Source organism: Esox lucius, chromosome 12 (genome assembly GCF_011004845.1).
Source record: "Esox lucius isolate fEsoLuc1 chromosome 12, fEsoLuc1.pri, whole genome shotgun sequence".
Classification (NCBI taxonomy): domain Eukaryota; kingdom Metazoa; phylum Chordata; class Actinopteri; order Esociformes; family Esocidae; genus Esox; species Esox lucius.
This window is the reverse complement of record NC_047580.1, coordinates 3,528,354-3,545,861: the sequence shown is the minus strand read 5'-3', so window position 1 is coordinate 3,545,861 and position 17,508 is coordinate 3,528,354. Positions and strand designations below refer to the sequence as shown.

Genomic DNA, 17,508 nt, shown 5'->3' with positions numbered 1-17,508 from the left:
TTTATGTGGCAAAAGGGGAACCTAAACAGGTGGTCAAAATGTTATGGCTGATCGGTGTACTTGTACTCTGTAAAAAAAAGTACTGGAGCATCCCTAAATCCCTGACCAATACTCACTGATGTCTCTTCCATAGAATGATACAGTCACTCCCACAAGGGCTAACTTCAAATGGTTGTTGGGCTGGGCTCATTTCTTTTGTGCGCAATATCCTGGGGACAAGGTTAGTCATATAAAGACATTTCACCCACCTGACAAATGTCTGAAACACACGTCAGTCTGCTGTGAAATCCCAGCTGTCTCTGACGTTACAGATGCTTTGTTTGTATTAGTCGTCTCTCTGTTCTTCAAACACTACCCTCTTGTAAGGTCTTGGTGCTGTGTTCTCTTATTGGGAATATTCATGAAATGTGGGGAAAGTTTGGAATGAGGTTTTTGAGGACGCAGCTGTGCCCACCACTACGGGATCATCAGTATTTTGTTTAGTCTCTGCACCCCTCCCTTCCTCCCCATCGCCTTCTTACTCACAGAAGATCAGAAGAGTCTTCAGGCAACCTTCCTCTCTGGCGTACGCCACATAAACTAATATTTAACATTAAGTCATTTGGCAGACGACAGATGGCACTCATCAAAAGCAACTCATAGAAACAATCCTTGCTCAAGGATAACACGATTGATTTTTGGCCTGGTCGTCTTGGGATTTGAACCAAAATACTTTGCGTTGACCTGCCCAGCGCTCTTATTCCCGCTTGGCTAGCAGCTGCCCTGATTCATTATACTGGCTCCTAACCGTACCTGTTGGCACCTGCCCACTGTGTTCTTCAATCTTCTCCTCCCCCACCCCTATTCTTCTCCTATCTCCTCTTCTATCTCTACTACCCCCATGCTTGTTTTTGCTCCTCACTCCCCATTGCTTCCCTCCTCCCCATGAGAAACACCTGTGTCCTCCACAGATAGAGCTGGAGGCAATTACTCTGCTGTTTACTCAGAACCAACCACTAATTAACACTAATTACACACGCATTCCATTGCTCTCTCACATACACACAGTGAACTACATTTACAGTACACAGCACACACGCATATATAAGGTCACACATGGGCACACACATACGCAACCACAGTTGCACCCGGGCCCACAGTGGGTGAGGGGCCCGTCCTTGGCCTCTCTCATAAAACTATTCACCAGTATTTGAAGAGGCTAAATATTTATTAAGAATAAAAGTGAAAATATTTCATTATTGCAGTCTTCAATTGCACCCAAAGTCCAACTGAAATGTAATTTCAGAATTTTACTCAACCTTTAAAAATGGAAAAGGTTTGGCTGCTGTATTGAATAAGGCATCTTTTCTGCTTTCTCTCTATAACATGGGTATATACTTTCATTCAGTGTCACCTGAGAAAGACAAAAGACTTCTCGGCTATCACCCCACCTTGTCCCACCTGCTAATACAACTAGTGTCTGACATAGCCTTCCTAAAGTGCGTTTGGTCTGTCTGTGTGTGTGTTTGTGCATGTGTCTGTTTATTACCAGTCCTATCTAACCTGTCTCTGACTATATGTCTGACTATATGGACAGTGCCTCTCTAATCTTTAGCTAAGCACTGGTGTCACTCACCTCCCTCCCTACACCTCCAGCTGACTTCCTCTTCTCATCTTTACTAGCTTGTTTCCTTGCCAATTAGTCCTCACCTTTTTTATCTCTGCTGCCCATCTCACCAACGACCCCTCTGATGCTAACAGCCTCTGGCTAAATCTGGTGTCTAGACTCAAGGTTTTCAAAAATGTTAATGCCCAAGCACCCCCTAATATGTTCAGCCTATGGCCGAGCTTTACGTTTTTTTGTTAAATATAGAGTGCCCTCCAGAGGTATTGGCACTTCGGATATAGATTAGTAAAAAAAGTATATGAACAAAAAGTCATTGTTGTTTCTCAGCTTGATCTAACACTCAAAATATGAGATAAATCTAATATTTAATTGAGATTAGAATTAATTTAAATTGTTCAGAGAAACAACATATTTGTAATCAAGACCTAGTATCTTACAGATCACATCCTCTGGCAAACTTTTGTTTGCTTTTATGGACGCTTATCTCATTCCCAGATACTACGGCCCACAAGGTGGTTCTTGCTTCATTAAAACTCATTCATTATATTAAAATTATCTTACTATGGTAGATAGCTTACCTATTTATGGAACATTGCATGTAGTGTTGTAAGTTAATAGCGGGTTTGCTTGTTTTTTGTTTTCGTGGCTGGATGTAATCAAAGTTTTTCTTTACATGATCAAACGTCAGATACAGAATAATTTATTTAATGCCACCCCTTGTATTATTTTGATTTGCTAAAATTAAATAACAAATACTAGAAATGATGTGTTCACTCACTATAGGCCAACTCAGAAATGCTGTTTCAATATACTGAGGAAACATTTGGTTTCTTGTTAAATATCATGTTGGGTACAGGCTTGGGAGCATAAACAGTACAATATTATCATATGCATTGTGCAGTCTTCTTTTTTCTTGATTGGTTTTAATTACTGGAGCTTTTGAGCTGTTACCACCCCCACACAGCCTCTCCTCACCTCCCTAATTGGCATATTTCTGTGTAATTTTTATCATTCGTGTAGAAAATGAGCGTGATTCATCAGCAATAAGCCCCCCAACCTGCAGCTATGCAATGTAGCAACACATCGCTAATGACTGTCGACACAGTGATATAATCCAATGAAATCTTCATCTGAAATGTTAAGGAGGTCTGACAGAATTATGATAGTTTGACTAGGCTTTCGCACCTCGCTCAATTTATGTACTGTGAAAAGTCATTAGTTGGTGCCATTCTTTTTTAATATGTTTCTGCTTTCAGTGCATGTATTCCCCCCATTCCAAACTACAGCCAAACATCTCTTTGAACTTAGCATTTATTTTTTTTCCCATTTGGGGCTGAACCTTTTTTTGAGAAAATCTAGTCAGTGTGAATAAATATTTTACAATTGTTTACTTTAATAAGATGGTCTTCTCCCAGGTCATTTTATTAACATGAGTTATTAGTTATTACCTTTTCACTGTTTGTAACTGTGGGACCAGTATGATATTTTTTTTTAAGACAGCATCTGCAAAATGACAAAAACGCAAAGGGCTTTGACATGCAAACAAAACTGTTTTCAATTGTAAATGTAATTATTTATTTTTTTTCTTTTTCTTCACCAGACTCAAAGCAGGATGAAGCTTATAGCAGACAACTATGATGAAGAACATCTACACCCTCATCATTCTCACTATCCTCACCACCCTCGACCAGGTGTACACCTGGCCCATACAGTACACCCACCATACCCACACCACCGGAGCCCTACAAGAGGACAACCACATGCCAACCACAGACCTGCAATGGACCAGGTTATTACTCCTATACACACACAATACACACAATCTCAAAAGTCTGTCTTAGTAAGGACAGAATATTAGGTACCATTAAAAAAAGATTTCCCTAAAGCTAACCTTAGTGTTTTAAAATGTACGCCCAAACTTAACCTAGCCCTAATGACTAACCCTTATTATTAGGCTAATTGTAACTTTTGACTTAAAACTTGGGACAGGAAAGATTTTATCTGCATTATGTATTTAAGTCAGAAATACACACACAAGGGCATAGGTGCGTAATAATTTTATTTTAAAAATTATGCTTTGGAACTTGTCACTTTAACAGTGTTAGTTAGGACTATTGCATGTTTAGAAATCGCTACTTTCTTAAAGTCAAAGTGGAATTTATATATTTATAAAGCCCTGTCAACACCTGCAAGGCCTCTGTAAAGAAAGACAACATTATTTGGGGTAACTATCTACTTGCTTCACCCTTTCCAGGCATAATGAGTATTGCAGGCCAGTATTGCAGGTTATTGCACCCAGTATTTTCAACCAGACAACCTCCGAGCAAAACTGTGTCGGTCGCACTGGTCCTATTCACACTTCATTGGTCAATAATGTAAACTTCTTTTTTAACCAGATCATGTCTATATATAATGTAGTCATGGACAAAGAGAATCGAACTAGAAGTGGATTCTAGAAGTGGAAAAACACAGAACTACATATTAAATAGACATTTTGGTGAATACATTAACATTCACACTGTAGTCAAATGTGTCCCCCCCAATATCAGAGTCACTCCTACGCCCTTGTACACACATATAAACACCCAGCTGAGTTCTTCCCCTATCTCAGCGTTCCTAAGTGGGGAGATTTAACTGAGCTGACAGCATTACACAGCCATCATCCTCAGAGCCAGCTTCTTGTGGTCGGATCATCATCATCAAAGAAAGAAAAATCCCCTCTCTCTTTTAGACCCCCCCCCTTTCTTCTCCACCCCTTGGTCCTCGCCAACTTCTTGTTTCTGTCATTTATATAGGAGACTTTAGGATAAATGCTGCCAAATAAGTCCTATTTGATATGTGTGTGAGGTTAGCCCCATCCTCACAAAATACACAAACATATCTCTTTGAGCTCTGTATCATTATCATCAGCGTCATTCAACTTCCCCTCAGGACAATCCCATTAATCCGTGTTAGAAGAAAGTTGAATGAATACGCTGTTGTCATAATGAATGTGTTTGTGTGTGTGTGTGTGTGTGTGTCTGGCCAAAGCAGCTTAGGGCTATCAGGTGTGCTGTCAGGATCACCTCCCGTTAATAAGGAGGCCTCTGTTATTATATGAATTATTTTGTATAAAATAACAGTATACTTTTTGGGGGCATTTTAATATATATATATATATAGAGAGAGAGATATAGATATATAGATCAGCCATAACATTATGACCACTGACAGGTGAAGTGAAAATCACTGATAATCTTGTTATCATGGCAGCTCTCAGTGAGTGTGAGATATATTGGGCTGCAAGTGAACATTCTGTCCTCAAAGTTGATGTGTTAGATGCAGGAAAAATGGGCAAGCGTAAAGATCTGAGCGACTTTGACAAGGGCCAAATTGTGATGGCTCGACAACTGGGTCAGAGCATCTCTAAAACTGCAGCCCTTGAGGGGTGTTCCTGGTCTGCAGTGGTCAGTACCTATCCAAAGTGGTCCAAGGAAGGAAAAGCGGTGAACCGGCGGCCAGGGGTTATTGATGCACGTGGGGAGTGAAGGCTGGCCTGTGTGGTCTGATCCAACAGATGAGCTACTGTAGCTGAAATTTAATGCTGCAACCAGCTAAAAAGTTAATGCTGGTACTGATAGAAAGGTGTCAGAACACACATCACAGATTGTTGCGTATGGGCCTGCATAGCTGCAGACCAGTCAGGGTGCCCATGCTGACCCCTGTCCACTGCCAAAGGCACCTACAATTGGCACATGAGCATCAGAACTGGACCACGGAGCAGAGGATGAAGGTGGCCTGGTCTGATGAATCATGTTTTACATGACTTGGATGGCCGGGTGCGTGTGTGTCGCTTACCTTGAGAGCTCATGGCACTAGGATGCACTATGGGAAGGAGGCAAGCCGGCGGAGGCAGTGTGATGCTTTGGGCAATGTTCTGCTGGGAAATCTTAGGTCCTGCCATTCATGTGGAAGTTACTTTGACACGTACCACCTACCTAAGCATTGTTGCTGACCATGTGCACCTTTCATGGCATTGGTATTCACTGATGACATTGACCTCTTTCTTCAGGATTATGCACCCTGCAACAAGGCAAAAAAAATTCCGGAATGGTTGAGGAACAACAAGTTCATGGTGTTGACTTCCAAATTCCTCAGATCACAATCCAATCAAGCATCTGTGGGATGTTCTGGACAAACAGGTCCGATCCATGCAGGCCCCACCTCGCAACTTACAGGACTTAAAGGATCTGCTGCTAACGTCTTGGTGCCAGATGCCAAAGCACACCTTCAGAGGTCTAGTGGAGGCTGTTTTGGCAGCAAAAGGGGGACCTAAACAATATTAGACTGGTGGTCATAATGTTATGGCTGATTGGTGTATACAGCTCTGGAAAACATTAAGAGACCACTGCACCTTTTTCTTTCCTTTCCAAAAAAGTTGAATTTGATTGAGGAACAGAAAAGTTTTAATTTTAACCCTTCTGTTCCTCACTCAAAACCTTCCTTTTGACATTTTGGAAAGGAAATAAAAAGGTGCAGTGGTCTTAATTTTTTCCGGGGCTGTATTTATATGTATAGACAGACAGGTGACATATTAAAGGAAAAACCTGAATAACTGAGTGGAGGAACAAAACGAATGCTGATGCTTCCGTACAGGTCTTCTGTGTGATGCAATTAAATAATCAACAACCTATCATGCTCTGTGGCATGTATAAAATTGCTGAGCATGCCCAGTTGACCTACATTTTGGATCAAGTTGTATGGGGGGGATGCCATGAAAATGCCTTTTCAAACAACAAACTCATGCGCCTACAGTTTGCCTGACGTTACTGGAACTTCGAAATGGACCAGGTTCTATCGTCAGATGAGACCACTATGAGGCTTTTTGGTGTAGACAAAAAGATAGCCATGCAGAAAAGTACCTCATCCCCACTGTGAAGTATTGTGTTGGATCTTTGTTGTGGGGCTGTTTTTCTACCAAAGGCTCTGAACAACATGTTAGGATACATAGTATCATGGGCTCCATGAAGAACCAACAGATATTAAATCAAAATCTGACTTCCTCTGCTAGGAAGCTTCAACTGGGCCATGGTTGGATCTTCCAGCAGGATATTCTAATAATTGTGCAATACATATATTTGCGAAAAATATTTGTTTTATGGTAAGAATACATTTTTTTTTCTTTGCTAATTTTTACCATGGGTGCCAATATTAATATATTAACATAATCAAATTGTTTAACATTTGTATATTTTCACTCACTTTCCTATTGTAGTGGTGCATTTCTGCCAATGGTGTGCTTGTCACTGACAGTTTCAATTGCTCACAAAACAATTGAACAGTTGTGATTCAAATCAACCAACCTTTGTGTTCGGACTAAATATTTTTTTATTGTAATATAACAAGTGTGACATTTTTTTAATGTGTGAAAAATTTACAAGTTATGTAAATTTGAAAGAGAGTGGTTTTGATGGCATGGTGTGCATAACAGCATAAATGGCTCAACAGACAGTAGTCAGGATTGTGGGAATGCATCTTTCAAAAGAGGCTACAGAAGAGAATCAGAAGCACTGTACATCTACACAAACAATTTGAATTGGAATTATGGTGCTGCTATTGGTAGAGAACATACACAAAAATGCAAAGTTGACATTGAAAATATTTGTCATGGGTTAATGCATTATATACAATAGCGTATTTACAATGGATGATGAGCATATGACCACAGCCCTTGCACCTATACATTCATAAACACACATACGATAATCATCTTTTTCTATCATCACCAGGAGCAGTATTATTGTTATTTAATTCATGTGTAATTGGGGGAACTCCGAAATACGTTCTTTTGTGTATGTATGTCTGTGTGCACACATTGCAAGGGGATTTCCAAATAAGTGTTGAGCTAGAATCACGCGTCTGTTCTCTAAGACATGCGCCATTATGTGTTTTAAGCATGTTTTAGATGCTGTTCAAACCATGACCTAAGCTGGCATCTGACAGGATACACCCACTGTACTGCACACTTTTTAACACATATTACCGTCAGCTGGAAGAGGGTGTTACATTGGAAAATACTTAGTCCTTTTTGAGGCAGGCCATATACTGTAAACTTGTGTATGCAGTCGAAACTGGTGACTATCAGTTCCCCCCTGCCTGCAAATATCCAAGGCTCTACAAGCTTGCTACAAGGGTTGATACTTGTGAAAGAAGCTATTCTAGTGAGAGTAGAAGAAGAAGCAACACATTTCCAAAATGAACACCTTACCCTGTTAACAACAAAATCTGGCTAATTCTGCTTGCTAAAAAACACATAGTCGTGAGTGTTGTCAGGCTACTCTGACAACAGAATGTTTGTGATCGTGTATTGTTGGCGAGACCGCCTGTCTTATTTTTACAGCTACCAGGTCAACATAGCAGTCTCACACACTCCACTTCTCATATAAATATCTCAGTCAACATGGCCTCCAGCACTATTTAATTAAGTCATTGTTTATAAATGTGATTCAAGCTAATTCTCAAACTCTTAAATAAAAATTATAAAACATAACAATGTCCCACAAATGTAATAAACCACAAACATAATATAAATCTGCAGCTTTTAATGTAATAATCCCACTAATGTAGTACCATTCCCACAAATATAAAAGCAGTTTTCTAACACAAATGTAATACATCGTAACTATTATGTTCGCAGGGATTTGTTATGTTTGCAGGAAGGAGAAAATGTTCAGCTTTTTTAAATTGTAATAACTTCCCGCAAAGGTAATAAATCAATAATACAATCAAAATCTGCAGCTTGTACAAGATGCTAACTCTAAATGTCTTTAATGCTGCACTAGGTAGGAATTTTTCAAAACAAAAGTTTTGTCCCATATGAACATGTTTTGTAAGGTAATGAGTCCCTCCAACAGTTATTTCACAACACAGATGTCTCAGTGACAGTGGAATGTCAATTTAGAATTTTTGGACCGTGCCGCTATTTTCCAGCCAATTCTGTTTCTGCAATCCCGTTCCAGCCAATTGCCTTCTGTGAGGCGGGCCTTCAAGCCAGTTGCATTCTACGAGGCGGGCCTTTGAGCTATTCGTCTTCTGTGATGCGGGTCTTCCTTCTTGGCTTATTTTGAGAAAGCACATTTTACCTGGGAAAAATTAAGAGACCACTACACCTTTTTCTTTCCTTTCCAACGTTCCACCAGCGTTACACAACTTTTTTCTGTTGCCCCTGTACAAGCTTTTTTTTTTCTTTTTTTTTTTACCAAATTCACGGTTCGGTACGATTTTGGGACAGTGGAAAAAGTTAGAAAGCGGTTCCGCACCAATGCTGGATAGAGAATGAATTTCTGAATAATAATATGAAAAACTGAATTACCTTTTTTTAAATAAGCGCTTACTCAGAGTTCAATGTTATAGTTAGCATTGCTAATGTTAGCTTATCGTTCCTGGTTGCAAGCTATTGAAAGCTAGTCTAAGTCTGCTGTAGTAGATGAGGGAGGAATTGGCTGTTTGTCTTCCTGTCATCCTCAAGCTGACATTATAATTTCTTACAGTAAGCAAACTTCGCTCATGTGCTAGGCTACTTCAGCTAAGTTCCGTCTCTGGGGGAAACTCTTGAGTTTAGAATGTTAGACTATATTCATTCAGAACACAATGCATACTGAATCGAACGTCCTGTACCAAACGGTACAGTACGGATACGTGTACCGCTACACCCCTAGTTCATCATATGCACATCATGGCATTCTGTTTTTCTTTACATTTTACACAGGGTCCCAACTTTTTTGGGAACGGGGTTATACATTAAAAGCTGCAGATTTGTATTTTGTTTGTGGGATGTTAAGTTTGCGGGTCTAACAAACCTCAATGTATTTAGGATGGAAAAAATCACACAAACAAAATACAAAACTTTTTAGCATTCTATATTACAGAATAGAAGTATATCCTCTTCCAATTCAAAGTGCGATGGCATGATGTAACAATGTGCTCAAGTGTAATTTTGAAATAATAAACATTTGCAATATTACAGCATTCAAGTAGGAATATGAATCAAGATTTTCAACAGGACAGTGTTGAACAGGACACTAATAATCATAATAAAAACATACAGTATAGGATACTGAAAATATTAATGGCACAAGACAGGTTGGCTGTGTTCTGGATGCTGTACTTCATGTAGTAGCAGGCATCATTGTAATGTATTTCCCACCCACTACTCTCTGATTTCTCCTTTAAAATGATGCATAGCCTATTTTCATCTGAGAAGTATTTGAAATATTGAATAATCATAATGACTGTTAAAAATGTCTGAATTTTGTCAGGAAATTAAGCTTTGTCTCAGCTCTCTCTTTCTTTCTTTCTCTCACTCTTTGTCTCTCTCTCCCTCTCTCTCTCTTTATTTGCTCATATGTGTCAAACACAGTTTCAAAAGAAACACCCAACACACACGTTCCCAGCTGCGCGTTGACAGAGGTCACCCCAATCACCTCACAGCTTTTCCTCAAATCAGCAGAGGTCACTGTAGGGTCCCCAAGGTGTGTGTCTGCCTGTCTGTGTGTGTGTCTGTGTGTGTGTCTGTGTGTGTGTCTGTGTGTGTGTCTGTGTCTGTGTGTCTGTGTGTGTGTCTGTGTGTGTGTCTGTGTGTGTGTCTGTGTGGTGTGTCTGTTTGGTGTCTGTATGGTGTGTCTGTGTGGTGTGTCTGTGTGGTGTGTCTGTGTGTGTGTGTCTGTGTGTGTGTGTGTGTGTGTGTGTGTCTGTGTGTGTCTGTGTGTGTGTGTCTGTGTGGTGTGTCTGTGTGGTGTGTCTGTGTGGTGTCTGTATGGTGTGTGTGTGGCGTGTCTGTATGGTGTGTCTGTGTGGTGTGTCTGTATGGTGTGTCTGTGTGGTGTGTCTGTGTGTGTGTGTGTGTGTGTGTGTGTGTCTGTGTGTGTGTCTGTGTGGTGTGTCTGTGTGGTGTGTCTGTGTGGTGTGTCTGTGTGTGTGTCTGTGTGGTGTGTCTGTGTGGTTTGTCTGTGTGGTTTGTCTGTGTGGTGTGTCTGTGTGGCGTGTCTGTATGGCGTGTCTGTATGGCGTGTCTGTGTGGTGTGTCTGTATGGTGTGTCTGTATGGTGTGTCTGTGTGGTGTGTCTGTGTGGTGTGTCTGTGTGGTGTCTGTGTGGTGTCTGTGTGGTGTGTCTGTGTGGTGTGTCTGTGTGTGTGTCTGTGTGGTGTGTCTATGCGTGCGTGAATGCATGTTTGCGTACGAATGTGTGAGGTCAGGTTAGGGTCCCTGAGGTGAAACTGTTTTTCCTCCGAGCCCAGCTTCCCAGTACGCCTTTTATCTCTGTCTTTTATCTGAACGTGATTAATTACACTATTTATTTTTCCTCACCACCTCTTCCTCTGAGCCCCTCCCCAATTCCCCCCACACACCCCTCTTTTGGTCCTGTTCCCCCCACACACCCCTCTCTTGGTCCTGTTCCCCCCACACACTCCTCTCTTGGTCCTGTTCCCCCCACACACCTCTCTCTTGGTCCTGTTCTCCCCACACACCTCTCTCTTGGTCCTGTTCATCCCCTCATCTAATCTCACCCATTTCTCTTGCTCCCTAACTACTCCTTCCTTATCATATTATTTTTGTCCTTCTCATCCTCTTCTTCTTCCTCCTTCTCCTCTTCCACCACCTAACTTTCTGTCTTGTGCTCCAATTTTCATTGTTCTGTCTTCTCCTCTCATCTCATCTCCTCATTGCTGGGTGTCTGACCATGGCCAATGGTGCAGTGTCGTGCTCAGTCCAAAAATGCCTGTGTGTGTGATTGTTTGAGGGTGATTGATGATGATGATGATGAAGAGGGTCTAGTCACACCCCAGAGACGTAATGCTTTCCAAGGCTGTCAGATGGAGAGATACTCTCAAAGCCATTATAAACAAAGACCCACACACACACAGCCCTTAAAGCTCTCTCTCTCTTACACACACACACAGACCATCTCTCTGCTCTGGGGTCTAATTATAATGTCATTATTCATGGAGCTCACTCACCTTTTAGGCCATCCAAGTCTGCATCCAACACATTTTCATTTCATTTTAACTTGTCTTCTCATCTGTTCATTTGAAGAAAATGAAACTGAGTGGAAAACACAGATGATATTGAACTAAATATTGACAAATATCTATATTGTAATAAATTGCCCAAATTCAAATGAATTTTATAGCGATAAATCTACCAATACGTTTATAAAATCAGCCAACTACCACTATTTGATGGTCATTTACTGTAATGCAGATCTCAAGTTGTTACATTAGTTTTTGGACTTGAATTATATTTATCCATTCTTGATCAAGGAATTGTACCTGCCTCATGAGTTTAGTTTAACAATCTTAACAAATCAGAACCCAGAATATCATCTTTTATTACTCCAATTAATGTAAACAAAATTAATTTAAAATAAAAACTCTCAACACCCTAAAACATTATTCAATTTGTATTGTTGTTATTGGTGATCAGTGTATACATTTCTCCTGCTCAATTCCTCAGCTTTATACAGAAACCGGGGCGGGGATCAGATCTTACAGATCTTACCAATATTACTATTTTGATGTTTGTAGCCATCAACTGTCCCATTCAAATTTACTTACATTAGCCTATGAATTTCATTTAAAACTTCAAATTTGTTTAGTAAAGGCTACCATTAGCAAAACGCTTGCGGCAAGTATGCTCAGTGTCGATCATTTTTGGTTTGCATAAGCCATTCGTCTCTCTCACTCCACTAAGTTGGCTTACTTTGACAGGCATGTTGTGTCCATGTTGTTGTGATTTAGCTATAGGGCTTCCAGAGACTTGGCATCAAGTCTCTATAGGGAAATGGAAAACAGCCATGACATGTTTATCAGAGTTAGAATTACAAGAGTCTTTCTCCGGTTGTTGACTCTTATTCTGCCCCTCAACAGACTGACTGTTTCAACTTTATGAGGAGTAACACAGCATTTAGGCCTGACTGCTCGCGCGCACACTTGTGTGTGTGTATGCGTGCATGCACTCATGTGCGCCTGTGTGTGTTTGTGTCTTTAACCTGGCTAGGTTGGCGAGAAGGTTTTTCTTTGTTTACCCGGCCTGTCACAGCCACTCACTGGGGCTAGCCGCTTCTGGCTAATTGACCGTAGCATGTGGACGCTGAATGTTCCTGAAGCTCATTAGCATTTAGCATAGCACATTCTAGCATAAACCTAGGTTTTAGCTGTAGCTTAGCTGTGGCCTAGTGCCACCATTGCAAATGAGAAGGAACGGTGGTAAACTCTTGATAAATTACGCATGTGTGCTGACATGCTTCAAGACCACATTTAGCCCGCTGCGCTAAATCCTGCTATAGCCCTGGTAGCCAACATGAGTCTTCAGGTATCGGACAAGTTCACTCATCAAGCGGGCGACATGCTGTGAAGCAGCCCTACACCCACTCTGCTGCAGTAATGGTGTTTGTCTATGTAAGTTAGCCTCACTTTTCCCTTGGCTCTGTCTGGCTAGACTCAGGCCTGAGAAAAACCCTCTGTTTGCTTCATTACTGCCTCCTGACTACCTCCTAAAGAAGGGGAGAAGGTCTATTGATATTGTACAGTACACAGCTACAGCCAGGATGAATAAGCAAAACATGCTAGCTTTGATTAGAACTGGCTGTGAGACTAGCTGTACGGATAAGCACGAGAAGGACGTCGTCTTACAACATGCTCTCATGGCCACACGTCAGTATTCAATGTTTGTCCAGGAAGGTATATAAGTCAATATCCCCTTGGTTATCAGTGATCCACGTCAGTGTTTTTTTTATGGACTTTGTGGCAAATGTACAGATGGTAAATGTTCTGGAAATTACATTTGATTAATCAATTGAATCTCTCTGACAGGACGATGAAGAGGGCATCTGGGCATGACTTTCACCGCGGGAGTGAAAGGGCCAATCTTGAGTGGTGAGTGGCTGACTCCTTTCAACTTCTCCATCGTCGTCAGTGTCTAATAGTTAGATTTTTACAATTAAGACTTTGATCCGGTGGTTTTGGCCAGATTTGCACCAATGAGGTTGTGTTACCTGGTGTCATCCATTCATAAATGCAGCACCTACTGATGGTAGGTTTTAGTTGTTACCACAATGACCACGTTGTTGTTCACTTCTGAATTGGAATGTAGTAATGTAATGTAGTATTTACATCCTCATGGGTTGAAGAGGACTATGACCGTGTGTGCGTGCATGCCGTGGCAGCAAGGCTGTCTGTCTGTGTCCGCATATGTGTGCATACATCAAGCTTATGTGTTGTTTAGTAGTTGCGTCTTAAGGCTGGGGTTTCGGTACAGCTCCTTAGGATTTTCAGTGGTCCTGCATTGATGGAGTTGACTGAAAGTTTATGGTTCTGTTGCTATGTAGTGGCTGCGCTTGATGTACAGTATTTCTGCTGAGACTGCTGTGTGTGACAGAAGAGTGTGTGAGTTAGTGTGTGGTATTAATCCTAAACTGCGTTCACCAGCCGACCAGTCTGCAGTAGGGCTCTAAGGTGATAAAAACGACAAGATTGAGAATAACCAGAGAGGGACAAGTCTCCTTCTCTCTCTTTCTTCTCATTTTCTCTCCCTCTCTCTTTCTCATTTCAAAACACACACACGCGCAGGCCAGTAAAGTTTTACCGTAGTACCCAACTCTGGCGTGTAGGGTTGGTTAATTGCACCGGTACACGGCCTTGTCGTGAAGCTTTTTTCTCTTTTTCTTTTCACTGAAAAGGCATTAAGTGAAGAATGCAGAACCGTAAAGGCTAATTCCTGTGTTGCTCTTTTATATCAGAGCCCCCCGTGGATCCAGGATGTCTTTGAAAAAACAGACGACTGCGATATAATGAGATTGTGCGAGTACCTGGTGTGTGTAGGTGGGGGTGGGCAGATGTTTGTGTGATACTCAGAGTTTCCTATTGTCTGTATTATTGAATCCCTATACTGCAGATGGACCGTGCAGTACACTTTAGTTTGAGCACACATGCGTTTCTGACGGTTGTGTGTGGTTATCATGATGTGGTGTGTGCTGTGTGTACTGTGTGCGCGTGTGTGTGTTTGTGTGTGTGTGTGTGTGCGTGTGTGTGCACTGTGTAAGTCCAGACCAGACTACATGCTTTAATCCACTCCATGTGTTCCGAGAATGTGGCAGTGTCAAGATTCACGTAAAGAAAGCTACTTCTCTCTCTCCCTCCATCTCTCCCTTTCTCTTTCCTCCCAGTTCTCTCCATCTCCCATTGCTCCACAGCATTCCTCCCTGTTTCCTACCAGTGCATTTTCAGCATGAAACAGGAGCTGTGTTCGCCGGTAACGTCTCTCCAATCAGATATTACCTCAATGGGTGGGTTTATGCGTTCGGCTGTGTGTGCTGTCGCAGTAACAGAAGCCCTAACCGAGAACTGTCCAACCCCATTCCTGGAGAGTTACCCTCCTGTGGGTTTCTTGTCCAACTCCAGTTCTAACTAGAATGATTCAACCCATCAACCAGCATATTATTATAATCAGGTGCACTGGATTAAAGTTGCAGTGAAAACCTGCAGGAGGAACAGGGTTGGAGAGACCTGCCCTAACTCTTATCTTCCATCTTTTCATTGATTACTGTAGCACAAATGCATTCTGCTCTCCCTTTCATTAGCTTTTTACCAGTAAGCCTTTAATCACTTTATTTTTCTCGACTACCCCTTGTGAATCAGACAAGTACCCCCAGAGGTCCTAACACCCCTGCTGGGGAACCATTGCACAGTGTCTCTTATCCCAGCCTAATAGAATAAACCAGGCCAATTAGCCCTTAGCACTTCGCAGTGTAGCAGTTGGCCTTATCAGCACCTGATCTATCCTTTGCTGTTATTCTGGTGGTGCTTGACGCATGGGTGGCTAACTTTTATTAGCCTTTCTCTATGGGAGAACACATGGGAGCCATTTAGCGGTGTGTAGCTGCGCCGCAGCAAGGCTGTGCCTAATCCTGATATCCTGTCTCAGAATAAGCTGTGCTTAATATGAGAAAACAGAGATGACAAAACCGATAGGCACAACGTGTGTGCGCACGCTTGCAAGTCTTTATGTGTGTGTGTAATTTTTTCATTGTTTGAAGTTCATTTTAATCGTCAACAGAAAAAATTATGAAAACACCCCCTCTGATTATGGTCAGGGGGTCAACGCGTTGACTGTGACTGGTGGTTTGGTGTCCATGTGTTTATTGTGAATCTAGTGTTTACTCTCTTGGCCTGCAGATCTCCCTGTAATGAAATAATAATGTCACTCTGGAAGGAGATTGAGAGGTGCAGGAAGGAAACACGTGCTGAAGAAAAAAGCTTGTAGAAAAGAGGGACAGAGGGAGTGTGGGAGAGGGATAGACGTTTTCAAGAAACACTGATTGTATCTTAAATATTTTTTTTCCTGAAAAGGAATCAGCATCAGAATGACCTTTAAACCACTAAATAAATGTCTGAGTACTCATACTCACACTTGGTTTAATGGTGCTGCTAGTGGTAGTCAACATATAGGGACAGATGCACATAATCTACACACGGTTAAGAATTACAGTATAAACATTGTGGTGAGCATTTAAGGGGATATGATTGGTATATATAATATACATGTATTTACAGATGGTTTACACATCTACATTTTCAGTATAGTGAAAAGAGCTATCATAGCATGATAAATTGTTTTGTTTGCCGGTAAGGAGTTAGGTGAAGAGAGGGGTTGAGAGGATATGGCTTCAGTATGGACTAAATAGTAAGAAACAAAAGTATACAGACCTTCATTATGCAGCTTTTGTTTTTGTCTCTCCATCCTTGTTCTCTTTTCTGTGTTTAGCTATCTTGGTACTCAGCAATGTGCTTTGTTTGGGACTCATCCATTCTATGAGAGGTCAGAAGAAGTAATTGACCCTGGCCATCCCTCAGCAACCTGTCAGCTTGGCCAGGCTATGGGGTCAGAGGTTATATCACTATACTCTCAAGTCAAAGGTTATATCACAGTCCCAAAAAAAGTACCTATGACGGGTCCAGGCATAAATGCACCTGAGTCTCTAACTGGAAAGAGGACTTTGTTATAACATGTGACTTAAGTCAGGTGTTATATAGCAAATTTGCTATTCAATACATCATCCAAAAGTGTACTATGTCATCTAATACTTTACCATCAAAACTGAAGAAATGTCACTCACAAATCTCATACAGTTTCCTACGTCATCTCCTACAATCTTTGCAGACCTATATTATATTGACCGGTAGTGTATCTCATTGTCCAATAATGCATTACATTATCCAATAGTGAAGTCATCCAATAGATCAATAAAGTTAAATAATATTCCAATTTGTATCATATGTTAAAATTTACTTAAGAATGCATCTGAAACTTAGTTTACTAGAACAGGCCTGTTTTCACTGAGCAACTCCCAAATTCCTCGCAGCACCTGCATTTCCTCAGACTGACGTCTGTTCAGACATCTTCACCACGACTGTGTGTGTGGGTGCGCGCTCACGCGTGTGCATCCACAGGTGAGTAATTGAAGCCCTTTTTAAATAGGTGTTGGACAAGCAGCAATTTAGCCCTTTGTTCCTGACAGTGTCTGGAGACGGGAGGTGTGGAGAGACAAGGCCCACGAAGGCATCAGCTGAAATTGTGTGTGTGAGCGTGTGTGTCACAGACATGTTTCTTCCTGTTGTTTGTCTCATGGTTTTATTGCTGTGATACAAGCGAGGAAAGAGACGATGCACAGCCTTCAGTAGCACTGGTTTTTGTCAGTAAGAATGGTACAGCATGAGTCTGCATTACTTCCCACCCAGAACACATGTCATTGCTCAGTAAAATTGTCCTCTGTAGTCTGGTTAACCTGGCCCAATGCACGGCTCATTGCGCTGTCCATTTGACTAATACTGCGCCCACCACGGTACATTGCCATATGATACATTTT

General features: G+C 41.4%; 1 protein-coding gene across 2 annotated transcripts in view; it reads left to right on the top strand.

Annotated features, from left to right (window-relative positions):
• Positions 1 to 17,508, top strand: part of LOC105013995 (ERC protein 2) — a 274,188-nt gene that overhangs the window by 210,530 nt on the left and 46,150 nt on the right. For both annotated transcript variants that reach the window (XM_020051575.2, XM_020051576.2), the window contains exon 17: positions 3,207 to 3,395. In XM_020051575.2, coding sequence (XP_019907134.1) covers positions 3,207 to 3,395 — 189 coding nt within the window. The remainder of the gene's footprint in view (positions 1 to 3,206; positions 3,396 to 17,508) is intronic.